The 12,444-nt window shown below is 42.7% G+C and overlaps 1 protein-coding gene and 1 long non-coding RNA gene across 12 annotated transcripts in view; one reads left to right on the top strand and one right to left on the bottom strand.

Moving 5' to 3' along the window:
- LOC130175917 (liprin-beta-2-like) overlaps nt 1-12,444 on the bottom strand; it is an 83,762-nt gene that overhangs the window by 50,485 nt on the left and 20,833 nt on the right. For 9 of the 11 annotated variants that reach the window (XM_056386602.1, XM_056386603.1, XM_056386607.1 and 6 more), the window contains one exon: nt 10,094-10,302. In XM_056386602.1, the coding sequence (XP_056242577.1) occupies nt 10,094-10,302 (209 nt within the window). Of the gene's footprint in view, nt 1-4,676; nt 5,874-7,634; nt 7,724-10,093; nt 10,303-12,444 lie in introns of those variants that run through there. The other 2 variants (XM_056386612.1, XM_056386611.1) reach the window with 2 other exon arrangements.
- On the top strand, nt 2,000-4,666 carry LOC130175922 (uncharacterized). The gene is made up of 3 exons (XR_008828806.1): nt 2,000-2,265; nt 2,365-2,776; nt 3,250-4,666. It is a non-coding gene; the product is annotated as an uncharacterized LOC130175922 (long non-coding RNA).

The following is a 12,444-nucleotide window of genomic DNA, read 5'->3' as shown; positions in this document are numbered from 1 at the left end:
CATAGAGCTGACTGAGTTAGCTTGATTTGATTGTTGATGATCTGGTTTGAGTAAAAGTCATAAATAAAGACCGAGGCAACCTGAAAAAAAGGTCAGTAGTAATGGACTACACTACAATGTATGAAAAGATGCAATTTGTTTACAATTTAATTGAAATATTTCACTCATTTTATGAGTTTCAGTGATCTCATCCGAATAATTCAAACTTATTATCATTGAATCACTCCTGGTTTAGTTTAGGTTTACAGCATTGAATAATGGGCAGAGGTGTTTTTTCAGAACATTATGATGTCACAGTGAAGCTGACCTTTGACCCTTTGGATGTAAAATGTCACAATAGACATTGGTGTTAAAGTGTGCCATAATTAGTGAAGAAATTCCTGAATTATGGCGGAAAATGTGGTTTGTGAGGTCACAGTGACCTTGACCTTTGACCACCAAAATCTAATAAGATCATGCTTGAGTCCATGTGAATGTTTGTGCTGAATTTGAAGAGATTCCCTCAAGGCCTTACTGAGATATAAACTTATACAAAGGCAACAAGCTGCATCCATAACCCACAGATGTTTCAGGTACACGATTGTTTCTGAGATAAACTGCTGACTGGTTCCTGCACAAGCAGCCGACAGAGCGGGTCCTGTTCAACTTTAGATTTTCTACAGCCACATGATGCAGAGTTATGAAAGATCATCCGACTCATCTGACTCCCATTTATCCAGAAATAACTCAGCAATGGCGACAAATTATCAACATGTTACTGAAGCTTGTGTTCTGATTTTCACAGTACAACAACATTCCCTTCCCTGACCTCTCTGAGCTGTAACAGAGCAAGTGGGGCGGGGGTTTCTCAAGGGGCCCAACTTGGGCCCAATCTGCGTGATTTAACATGTATTCTTGTTGTTCAGCTGAATAATTTGAATAACGTTTGTTTGCGTGTCTTGATTGCTGTGAGCCAACACCACTGCCAAGGCAAGGGGTTTCATGTTATGCCTTTTGATTCCAACCACTTAGTACCCTCCTAATATGGTCTATGGAGTTGATTTGGCAGATTGTCTGCTGTATTTGTTTCCCTCACTGTTTTGCGTAACAATAAAAGTGTTAAAAAAAAAAAAAAAAGTCCAGATCAGAGTGCTTATGAAATCAGTTTAAAATCAAGAGGGGAAGTGACATCATCATTATCGACTCTGTGCATGTGTGTCATAGTGTGACTGGCCAACGTGACTTGGATTTGGGACCCCTGTAGACCGTCTCACTGGTTTTACCAGCCCTGTCAGTCTGTGTGTGCCTGTCATTCAGAGTGCGCATGACACAATGCTGTGGTTAGCGCAGTTAGCATCTTTTATTTGTTTATGCTATTTGTTAGCTTGTAACTGGCACTGGCAGCTTATTTCACCCATGATATGTCTTGTATTATTTAAGTTTATATATAGAAGTTTAAAACTTGAGTTACATCAAAGGGGGTCTTTAATGAATGATATCAAGACTACAGCTGAGACTTAAAGCTGCATTAAACCATATTTTTATGTTAACAATGGATCAAATGACTGTGTATATTTGTCACCCTGCAGTTCCTGTCTTTCAGCACACCACAGCTTTATGCTCAGACTTGACCTCACATGTACCTCTGACTGTCTAAGAACACAGACAAAAGGCCCTAAAATCAGCATGTAATCCTTGATGATCCGTCTGCAGCTGAGGCCAGAGAGCTCAGAGGATGTATACACACCGGGCTTCCTGACACTGACCATATGGACACATTAAACCTATTAACATAGTGTAAACTAAAAAGACAGAAAAGGAAACAGAGGGAGGGAAGAGAGAGAGCGCCTGAACGCTTCAGTGACACCATATTTGGATTAAGTGTCACCAAAGGTACCGAAAAAAAGAGCAGTGCGGAAAAGAGTTTATGTCTGAAACTCCTCCTCGTTTGCAGTAATGTTACAGTACGGTATGACTTCTGGTTCGTCACTCCGGCGGGAGCAGTCAGGAAGTGCGTTAAATGCGCTGTAATCACAGATATTCCCGTCAGAATGCGGAGACTCCAGGGGCATTTCAGGGACTTGACACAGCAGTTGAAGGGGCTGATAAAGGAAACCAGGCCAGTCTGTTTCTGCCCGCCTGTCATCGCCTGCCGAACCGTGAGAGAGAAGGCGACAGAATCGGGGGGGGGGGGGGTGTAAGCTAGGTGCTTACACATTATCACTTTTCTGGATACTTCAGTGGAGAGTAATGGAAATAATCTCTGCAGCAGACCAAATATTAAAGGTTGGATGTAAGAGGAGTGGCAGCAGTTGAAAGTATACAACTACATTTGCATGAAGAGACACGACTGAGTAATTTCATTTTTTTTTTTGCTATTTGCAGATCTCCTGCTCAGTGCTCTGAGCATTTCCAATGAAAGCTGTGGCCAGTGGAGTGGGTGGGACTCCTCATGACATACAGTGCAGTTTACAGTATGATCCCAGTGTCCAAGAATGCATGACAACACGCAGGACACCACCTACTTTTAATGATTCGCAGATAAAAGTCTCTGTATAACAGCCACTGCTCTGTAAATATACGAAATGTATTATATTCTTTCCCCCTTGTTGCTCTTAAATTCAGTGTTGAGTGTGATGTAATTTGGCCCTGCAGCGCGTGTCACACATTAGCGTAGGCAGCCTCTCTCCAGTCACACCACCGTATTTCTAAATCCAATTTGGTTCAATTCAATTTCATGTCTGAGCAGCCCGGCAATCAACAACAACTCCAGCGAGTATGTAAAGTGAATTTAAAGGTGAGTCAGCGGCAGATGAATTGTCATTTACTTGTTTATGCAGATCTGTATTTGATTGATGTATATTTGTCATGACGCTGTTCATCATGTTAGACAGACTCGGATCAAATCAGCTGATCACACCACTGTGAAAACCACAGGATAAACACACACACACACACGCACACACACACACACACTCTTTGTGGGTTTGTTTATCTTAGGTTAGATTTGTTTGGAAATGGTTTATTTTACTCGGTACAGTTTTCAGTAATACACAGGACTATTTATCAAAAATATTAAATGTTACCCTGAACTTGAAAAATATTGAAAAATGACAAAAACACAATTATAACTGCTTTAAACATCAGTTTCATTATGTGGCGTTTCAAACATTTGCCATGTTGTGATATATAGTGAATTGACAGTTGAAAACACTTTTATACAACAATTTGTACAAACATGGTGATATTTATTTCTGCCCTCTTGCCCAGCCCAGCATGAGACCTGTCAGAACACACAACTATCAACTATCACGACAACACACATCACACAGATGGATGGGAAACTATGACACACAGAGAAAGATCACTTGAAGAAACATAGCCATCATCTGAACTGCACTGCTGCAGATCTGATGTAGAGTTATAGCTCAAACTAACTGTCACTGTGGCAGCTTGAAGACGTGACATGTTCCCTCTTCCACAGTCAGAGACGGTCCATGCACAGACCTCAGACCCGAACACAACGCTATCAACTATCTATTAATCTGCTGCGTCAGTATGTTCAATCTGAAACAGAGCAGAATGTGCTGGAAACAGCAGGACACTGTATCTGCTTTTTTGGGATATGGATTGATTAGATATGAGAGGGACAGTAATCTGCAGAGTAACGGCCCACGATCAAGCATGACACCATTGATGTTAAAAACATTTACGACTGTGCCTTGTACGGAATGAGGACGCCTATAAAAGAGACAACGAGCGCCACCTGTAGTGTGTGTTTTGTTTGTTTGTGATTTTTGCTCTTACATGCACATTTATCACGGAGGTCATACAGAGAAGCATCAACGATGATATGAGCGCTGTAAAACTAGCTGCTGCTCTTCAGGACGACATAATTAGCTTCTGAAAAATCCGATTAAAATCATTAAGATTAAATAAAAGTCACTGTGTAGCATCGTTTATCACAGGATACTGTTTCACACAAATGCTCTGAGTGAGGACTGTGACTGCGATGACCCGAACAGTTGTCGGACGTGTCCCCTTGAGTGACCTCTGAAGGACAGTTTAAAGGTCACTGTCTGCTGGTGAAACTGAAACTGAAATCAGCACACTTTAGCTGAATATTTCAAGCTCAACGTGAAAGCGCCTCACAAGGACGACGCAGACTCGACAAGGCACCGATATTTATCTACAAGCATCTGCTGTTTGAAGACATCACAAAACAACCCACACTGAAGACTCTCATTCCTGAAACCTCACAGGGTCTCAACGGCAGCGGCAGATTTCGCGTGACAAGAGTCTCTCGCTGATTGAATCTTCCGATATCAACAACGCTGCTTTGTAAACAACAATCAGCTGATGGGTAATGCTTTTAATCTGATAACACACACACACACACACACACCCTAACAACTGCACTGGGTTGAGAAGAAGCCCGGCTCTTGAACTGTGGGAAATTACATCAGAAAACAGTCAATCACCGGGAAGCAAGACAATAAGAACAGGACAATAACATGCATCTAAAGCGGGACAGTGAATATCTCACAGGGACAGAGGAGCTTCTCCTTTTCCTTTAAACACTGATCTTCTCTTTGGAAACTCTTTAAAAGACTGTGCAACAAGGAGCGTGGGATGAAAGTCAAAAAAAAAAGAAGAGGAAAACGACGTGAAAGTAAAGTCAAACCCCTGAGACTCACCTTTTTGAGCCAGGAGAAGTGCCTGTAGAAGTCAATAGGAGTCTCCATGCTCCCAGCCCATCGCTGCCCTGCCTTTTTCCTCTGGGTTTATGTCCGATTTTATCAGTATTAGTATGTGTGTGTGTGTGAGTGTGTGTGTGTGTGTAGACACAGTCCACAGACAGGACAAAGAAAGAGTGTGTTCTTGAGTTTGTAGCATGTGAGTACTGTCAAGCAAGTGTGTGTGAGTGAGTGTGTGTGTGTGTGTGACAGCAATGTTCACAGCTGTGGAGGAGGGCGTTTTACGATCGCTGCCTCCTGAGCGGGAGAACTCCCCCGTGTTTAGTCCTCCCTCCTTCTCTTCCTCCTCCAGTACTTCTTTCTTCTTTTCCTTCCTTTTACTATCACTCTTTTCTTTCTCTTTTGCTCTCTCCACTTTCTCTCACTTCTCTCTCTTTTCATCAGACACTCGCTGCCTCCTCCTCACCCTCCTCTCTCTCTCTTTCTCTCTCTGTTCTGGTTGGAGTTGTTGCTCCTCTCCTCTTTTACCTTGTTCCTGCCCCCCTCCCCTCTTTTCTTCTTTTCTTTACTTCAGAGCCGCTTCCCCTCTTTTCTTCTCCCTCCTTTCTGAGGTCCGTCTGACAGCCAAATGGCCGAGCCCAGGAAGGAGGGGGGTGGTGTTTTTCTTCTTTTCCTGTCATCTGTTTGCATCTGAGTCTAATCCGACTCTCTCTCTCTCTCTCTCTCTCTCTCTCTCGCTTTCTGTCGCTCCCTCACACACATCAGCAGCATCTAATGTCCGACACACAAACAAAGCAGCAACAGGCTGTAATGTCAGCACAAACACGAACCATGCCAGATCTCTCTCCCCCTCGCTTGTGCTCTTTTTAATTAAGTTACACTCACAGTGCCTGGAGACTTCAAAACACTGTCTGCAGGAGTGAAAGACTTTCTCCCCCTCTCTCTCTCTTTACCTCCCCCCTCTCCCCATCTGTCTGTCTCTGTGACTCTGATGTTTAAACCCATTTGCTCAGGTTCCCATTTTCTGTGTATTTTACAAAACCGTTCACCATCACAATGTCGGCCATTTGTCTGAATGACAGCTTCATTTACACACACGCACACACACAGGCACGCACACACAATTATGAATATCGTGACTATTCAGTCCATCACAAGCTGTTTAAAGTGTCTTAAAAGTTGTGCATAAAGCTCCGTGAGTTCATCTCCATTTGTGTGAGTGTTAATAGAGTTCAGAAAAAACATAAAACAAAACTAAATGCTGTTGTGTTTATTGTTGTTTACCTTCCCATATTTGCATTGCGGCATAGGTCAATTTAAGGCTCAGCACTCTTCACTGCTGTTCATGCCTACAAGTGCAGTTGTGCCTTTATTACACCAGCTACAGCAGAGAGAGGCAGAGAAGTCAGGGAGAAAGAGAGGGGGTGACACTGATCACAAAAACTTGCCAACTATCAGCTTTAAAGATGAAAAAAAGAGTTAGAGTTAGGTTTGGGTTTTTCTCTTTCTACTAGTTTTGTAAAAACTCTAAAACAGTCTAATCCCAAAACACGAGATCATCTGAAAACATGTTACGCTCTCTGACTCAGCAGCTATGAGCTGCAACTTCCTGCCAATGATACACTCATGATGCTTCCTGTGTTTACATGTGTGCATCTGACAGCGTGTGTGTGTGTGTGTGTGTGTGTGTGTGTGTGTGTGTGTGTGTGTGTTTCACAGTGGATTATCCCCTGGAGAGAGGCCTGCAGGGTGCAGACTAATTGCAGAGCGCAAGTGGCTTTAATGCTGTTGCTGTAGGTCAGCAGGGAGGAGCAGGAAGGGGGAGAAGGTGGACAGGATGAGGATGAGAGGGAGCAGCCAACCTTACATACGAGCTGCCTTGATAATCTGCCAGGCTTTTGTTCATCTGCGATTGAAATTCACAGGCCGAGTGAAGTTTTCACCGCAACTACCTTCCACTGAACAAACAGCGAGGTTTGTGGATTATTCAGACTGACAAGAACATTGTTTCTTGCTCTTGAGTTTTTCAAAAGCGATCTTTGCCTAACCGTAAAACAAATGATTTTGTTTCCTAACCTTTCCTTAACCTTAACCATGATGTAGCTGCCATGTGCAGATATTGTGGGAAGAGAGAATTGTAAAAGTCACCGGCATCGGATGTAAAAAAAGAAGGAAAAAAAGAGTTGGAACTAAATTAAATCAGGAATTTTCCAGAATTGTCCAGTACCATTTTTGTCTGGTGATAGGGTTCAAATTCAGAACGTGATGCGGTGCCCTTGTGGTGGTCTGGACAATAACATGCCCAGTCTGATTCAGGCTGTGGACCTCTCCTCGTCTCTCTCTCCCCTCATTCCTCTACTCTCAACTATCTACTTAGTAAATTAGTAAACACCTTAAGTAACCACTTTACGCTACGGTGCAACTCACAATGAGAGAACCGTACTCACAACAAACTGTGTGTGTGCAGCAGAAAACACAAAAACATCTGCATGGGGACATGAAATCAGGGTGAATATTTATCTTAAACAACCTCCTTTTTTTTGGTGGTACAATTTGTAAAAATCAAAGCCAATGAGCCTTAATCACTGACCGTCAAAGACTAGAAGCCACTACAGTCAAAGAAGTTTCAACTGCTCAAAGTCAGAGACAAAGACAGAAAGCAGTGGAGGGCTGGTCAGTTACTGTGTGTGCAACATGTGAGACATCTGCTGTCGAAACAATGTAGGAGCTGAACCGGATCCAAGATCCACTTTTCCTTTTCCAGTCAGCGTGTAACGCTCGACGCTGAAAACAGCAACCTCTGCAGGAGAAAACTCCGCAACAGCAACAAACTCAACTATCACATGCAACTGAATCTACAAATAGCAACAGCTGCATGTCAGTGAATTCAACAGAAGGCACAGACACTTTCAGTCATATACCAAACAAATAGTACAAACTGAAGTAGTTTGACCTTACCTTAACAGTCCTGAGCAGTTCAGCCCTCGTCCCAAAGAGCGTCTAACCTCTACACTAAGTACCTCATTTCCAAACAGACTCAAGTCAGAGAGCAGAGGGAGGGTGTGAGTTGCAGGAAATGAAAGAGAGTGATGGAAAGTGGAGAGAGAGATGTAAAATGTTGAGAGATGTAAACAAGTTAGAGCAGCTACACAGGACAGGCAGAGGGTGTGAGGGAGGGAGCTCAGCACAGGAAGTTGATAATAGCCGAGTTGTAATAGTGTCCCCGAGGAAAACTTTATGGAACACGTCCAAAGTCTCTCTCCACTCGTTCCCCTCTCTCCTTCTGTTGCTATGGATTTTATAAATGAGAGGAAGGAAGGAAGGAAGAAAGAAAGAAATGAAAAAAGAAAGGAAGAATGAAAGAAAGAAAGAAATACTGATGACTGTGACAAGAGACCAAATGAGCCATGAGTTCATCCTCACAGAGACATGCAAAATTTCCGCTCCTCTCCCTCTGACCCTTCAGCTGACCCCGTCTGACCCTCTGACTGTTTCTGTCCCTCCGCTGTGAAAACACCGGACGATGAGAGCTTACAGTTCTGCACACGAGCTGTTCCTTCATTGTCGAAGTCACTCAACTGTTTTTTACATTTCGCTTTAAACCTCCACAGGTTCGACTAAAACATATAGGAGGAAGACTCTACGGACGACCCGCTCACATGCGGGCGACACCTACATTAATGTTGTTACATCATCATAAAGTGAAGCTCTGTCGTTGACATGGGGGACAGCTACACCAGAGAGTCTGCTCTAATCAGTGCTGAATGAACAGATACATGGAGCTTCTCTCTGCTAATGTGTTATGAAAAACTCTGACCTAGAAAAGAAGGGGCAGAAAGAAAAACACTGTATACCATAAACACAAATATTCCCTGCTGAAAGAGTCCTTTCAACATAAAACAGCTGCTTCTTTTAGTCATCATGTTGTGTATCTGACTCCATTTCTCAGGAGCTTGTCGGCTTCACGTTGACTTCACTTATATAACATGCAACGTGCACCACCAGGCGATCCATGGGTGAAAGTGAACGCATCATTTATTCACAGTGAGATGTACACCGGGCACAGGGTGTAACTTCTAACTCAGCTGTATAATTTCTAAGGTCAGTGAGAGTTTATCTGCTAATTTTAAATGAGCAGCTCCTGAAACTTCCTGGCTATTGACGCACAAGCGAACTGGCAACATGGTTTGAAGGCTGTGTTTTTAGCTGCTTTTTGCTTTGTAGCTTCTCCGGTGAAAAAAAATGACCTGACAGGTTTTAACAACAGGCGGCCTCTAGTGGTCGCAGCAAATACGACGGGATGAAATGATGGTTAGGGTGGATTTCACAAGGGATACCGCTGTTCATTGACCTTAACCGCATATTTATTATTGTAACCATGACAACGAAGGCACTTTAAACTTAAGGAAGTACCCAGACAGTTATCTTTTCCTAAACCTTCCCTGACCTGAGTTTTTGTGCCTGGACTCAATCCACAACTTGAACCGCGCAGTTATTATTGTTACCATGGCAACAAAGTTCTGGTACGCCTGTCGCTGATACACTCCTATTGTTTGTATTCGAGCGGTAACAACACATAATGGTAAGTCAGGTTGGAGGACTTGTTGGTGGATATATATATATACTATATATATATAGTATATATATATACATATATATGAAGAGATATGAAAAGGAGAGTATCGTCCACATAAATATGATATTCATGAATTCCCAGATGTGATCGAACGCTGTCAGCGAGGGCCTCCATTGCTGGCACAAAGAGCAAGGGCCTTAATGTGCAGCCCTGCATAGTTTGTTGGGTAACTTAGGAGAAACTGTCTGTAGTCATTTAGACAGTATTTCGGTATAGGGGTTGTTATATAATAATTGTTTCCAAGAAATAAACCAGTTTCATTTTCTGTGGCTTTTCAGCATCCAAATATGGAACCAAAAGATTCCTTTTCAGGCGTCTTTGGGGTGTATAAAATAAATTATTAGTATTAGCCTTTTTCTAAGAGAACTGTGGTTCACTGAGTGTGAGAACATAATCTGTAACATCACAACATGATGCTTTGTGGGAATAAGGAAAGCAGACAGCAGTTCCTCATGCTCAGAAAGCCAAGAATAACAAGCAGAATCCACAGTCTAGACCGAGGCTCATTTTCAGCTATTTCTTCTTCTTCTGTTTTTAACGGCGGCAAACACCAAGAATACACCATGAATGGCAAAAAGCAAAAACAATCCACCATGCTGGAAAAAAAATCTACAACAATCAGTATAAACTGGAATCAAATTATTTTTCACTACTCAAAAACATGTCGTGATACAGCTTGATATGACAGATAAATGAAGTGCCGCATTTCCATTGACGTGGCTGCAACCGAGAACATATCGTACCATTAGAAATGAGTCAAAAAGTCAAATAAAGTACTCACGGCTCCACTCTGTAGCCAGTTTATGAGAGCCTGTGCTGTCTCTGTCTGTAGCTGCGCCCTCAGGCTCTCCCTCTCCTCCTGGTTGGGTTGGAGCTCCAAGGCGAGTTTGAGGTCCTCGGCTAACTGGACGACCTGCAGAGGACCGGTGCTTATGGGAGAACCCAGGTCATACATGCTGTTGGAGAACTCCACCGCTGCTGCTTTCGAACCTGGAGAGTTGTGACGGAGGAGAGACAAAGATTATTAATGCCATTACTCAAAACTGAAATGTGACTGAAATACTGATCTATTCGGTGTATTACCAGTACATTTGCAAGAAGCCCTCAAATGAAGCTGTGCGTACTCGGAACAACAGAACTTAATCAGAGCCATACATCCTCCTGAATATTTCCAAAATGTCCATGTGTCACCTGGATCATTTCCCTGGCAGCCACACACACTGTAAGGCGCACACTCTCGCAACACACATCTGGATGCACTCAAATGTCTTTGAAAAACAGCTACACATTACAGTGCCTGCATACAGCACATTAAGCACCAAAATTAATAAACAGAACATAATGAAAACAATGCTAAAAGGTCTGGTTGAATATCTGTTTGTGCGTCTGAATGTGGGCAGAAGGAGAGAATATATCACTGTAAAGGTTGAATATTTTCTCCTTTCGTTTGTAATACACAAATCATTAAACGGTGGGGTTACGGTACTTATTTGACACATTTTTGTAGTATTTAGTACATCTGTGGGGACATTTGGAGCCTGGGTATCAAAGGGTGGGTTAGGGTGAGGGTATCACACATGATACTAAGACAGCCTGTGCAGTAGCATTATATAAACAGATAACTTTTGGCCGGTTGAGAAGATATGAGCACAATATGAATAAAGAAACAAACAGAACGTGAACCCATTCTCCCGTTCATTTATCCATCCAGGCTGTAGCTTATTAAAGCCGGAGTGCACAGAGGAAAAACTTATTCATGCCCTGTCAACTCAGCCCAGATCCAAACTGCTGCACCGCCTCCAGCACGGGCCTAAAACAGCTCCATGAGGAAGACAGGTTTCTATTGTGAGCGTGTCAGCTTTGGAGATCTGTTGTACATTTATGAAATACTTGTAATACCGTCATCACTTTCCAAAGGGAGGTCAAAAGTCAACGCAAGTTACAAGACACCCGTGCTGGAACTGCTGCATGGACACAGACTTTTACGTCTGTAGCAGCAGGAAACGCACAGGTGCGATCCATGTAATTAACGATGGTGATCATTTACTGAGTCATCGTTAATGTTATTTGTTTCACCTGTGCCACCTGTGCTAATACCTGCCATCGAAAAAAGCCTGCAGTGAGAGCTGTGTCCCGTTTCCATTACAACATTCAGCCTCCCACTTCCACTTCAGGCCCCCGTCTCCAGCCTCCGCTCACGTCTCCTGAGCCACGTTCTCCCCTCCGTCTTCCACAGATCTGCCGTTCTCCATCTGTCCACCAGATGTCCCTGGACTTTTCTCCCCATCTACAATTCCACCTGCTCACCTGTTCCACATTTGCAATCACCTGCGAGTCACTGCCCACTCACGCCTGAGCCTGTTTTCAAACCTGCCGTCGTCACCGGTTCCTTGTAACTTCACTGCATCTACATCTTTTGAGGCTCCTCCCTGCTCGTGCTGCTCCCATCAGCCGTGACATATATGCACTATATGCTAATCTTAATAGTTCACTGTTTTTGCAATGAGTGTATGACAACATCTTTTCACTAAACTTTACCGTTCTGTACTAACAGGAAATACCATCAGGTTCAAGTACCACTGCCAATTAAATTTCAGAGATTCTAAAAGATTTAATATATTTATATAATATATTTTTATTTTATATGGTTGTATTTACATTTCTTGCAGGTGTGAGCAGTTTCTTTTGTGAACTGTATATTGGTAAATATATAACACTATATACTTAAAACCTGCATGTCCAACCAATACATCAGCATATGTTAGCTAGCTGCTGACACTAAGTATTGGCATTGGTGTATATGCTGGTAACAAGAAACTGGAGTACTGAAATGCCAATATCTGAGTATGTTTGAGGTCATTTATAAACAGTTTCTCCGTTATACAGTTTGTGTAATTTGTGGTTTGACAAGAATATTTTTCCAACTGTAACACGTCCTGCACAGTACATGCATGTCTTCTCTCTATCTCAATAACTTTAAGGTATCCTTATCAAATTACATTTATATAGTACTTTTATCCAAAGATATCTGCTATTTGTCTCTCATTCACCCATTCACACATGCACTCACACACATATGGCAGCAGCCACATGGACAGGAGAAGAAAGGGATCGAACCACCAACCACTCAAA

Source organism: Seriola aureovittata, chromosome 10 (genome assembly GCF_021018895.1).
Source record: "Seriola aureovittata isolate HTS-2021-v1 ecotype China chromosome 10, ASM2101889v1, whole genome shotgun sequence".
NCBI lineage: Eukaryota > Metazoa > Chordata > Actinopteri > Carangiformes > Carangidae > Seriola > Seriola aureovittata.
The sequence above is the reverse complement of the archived record's forward strand: the minus strand, read 5'-3'. Positions and strand labels throughout refer to the sequence as shown.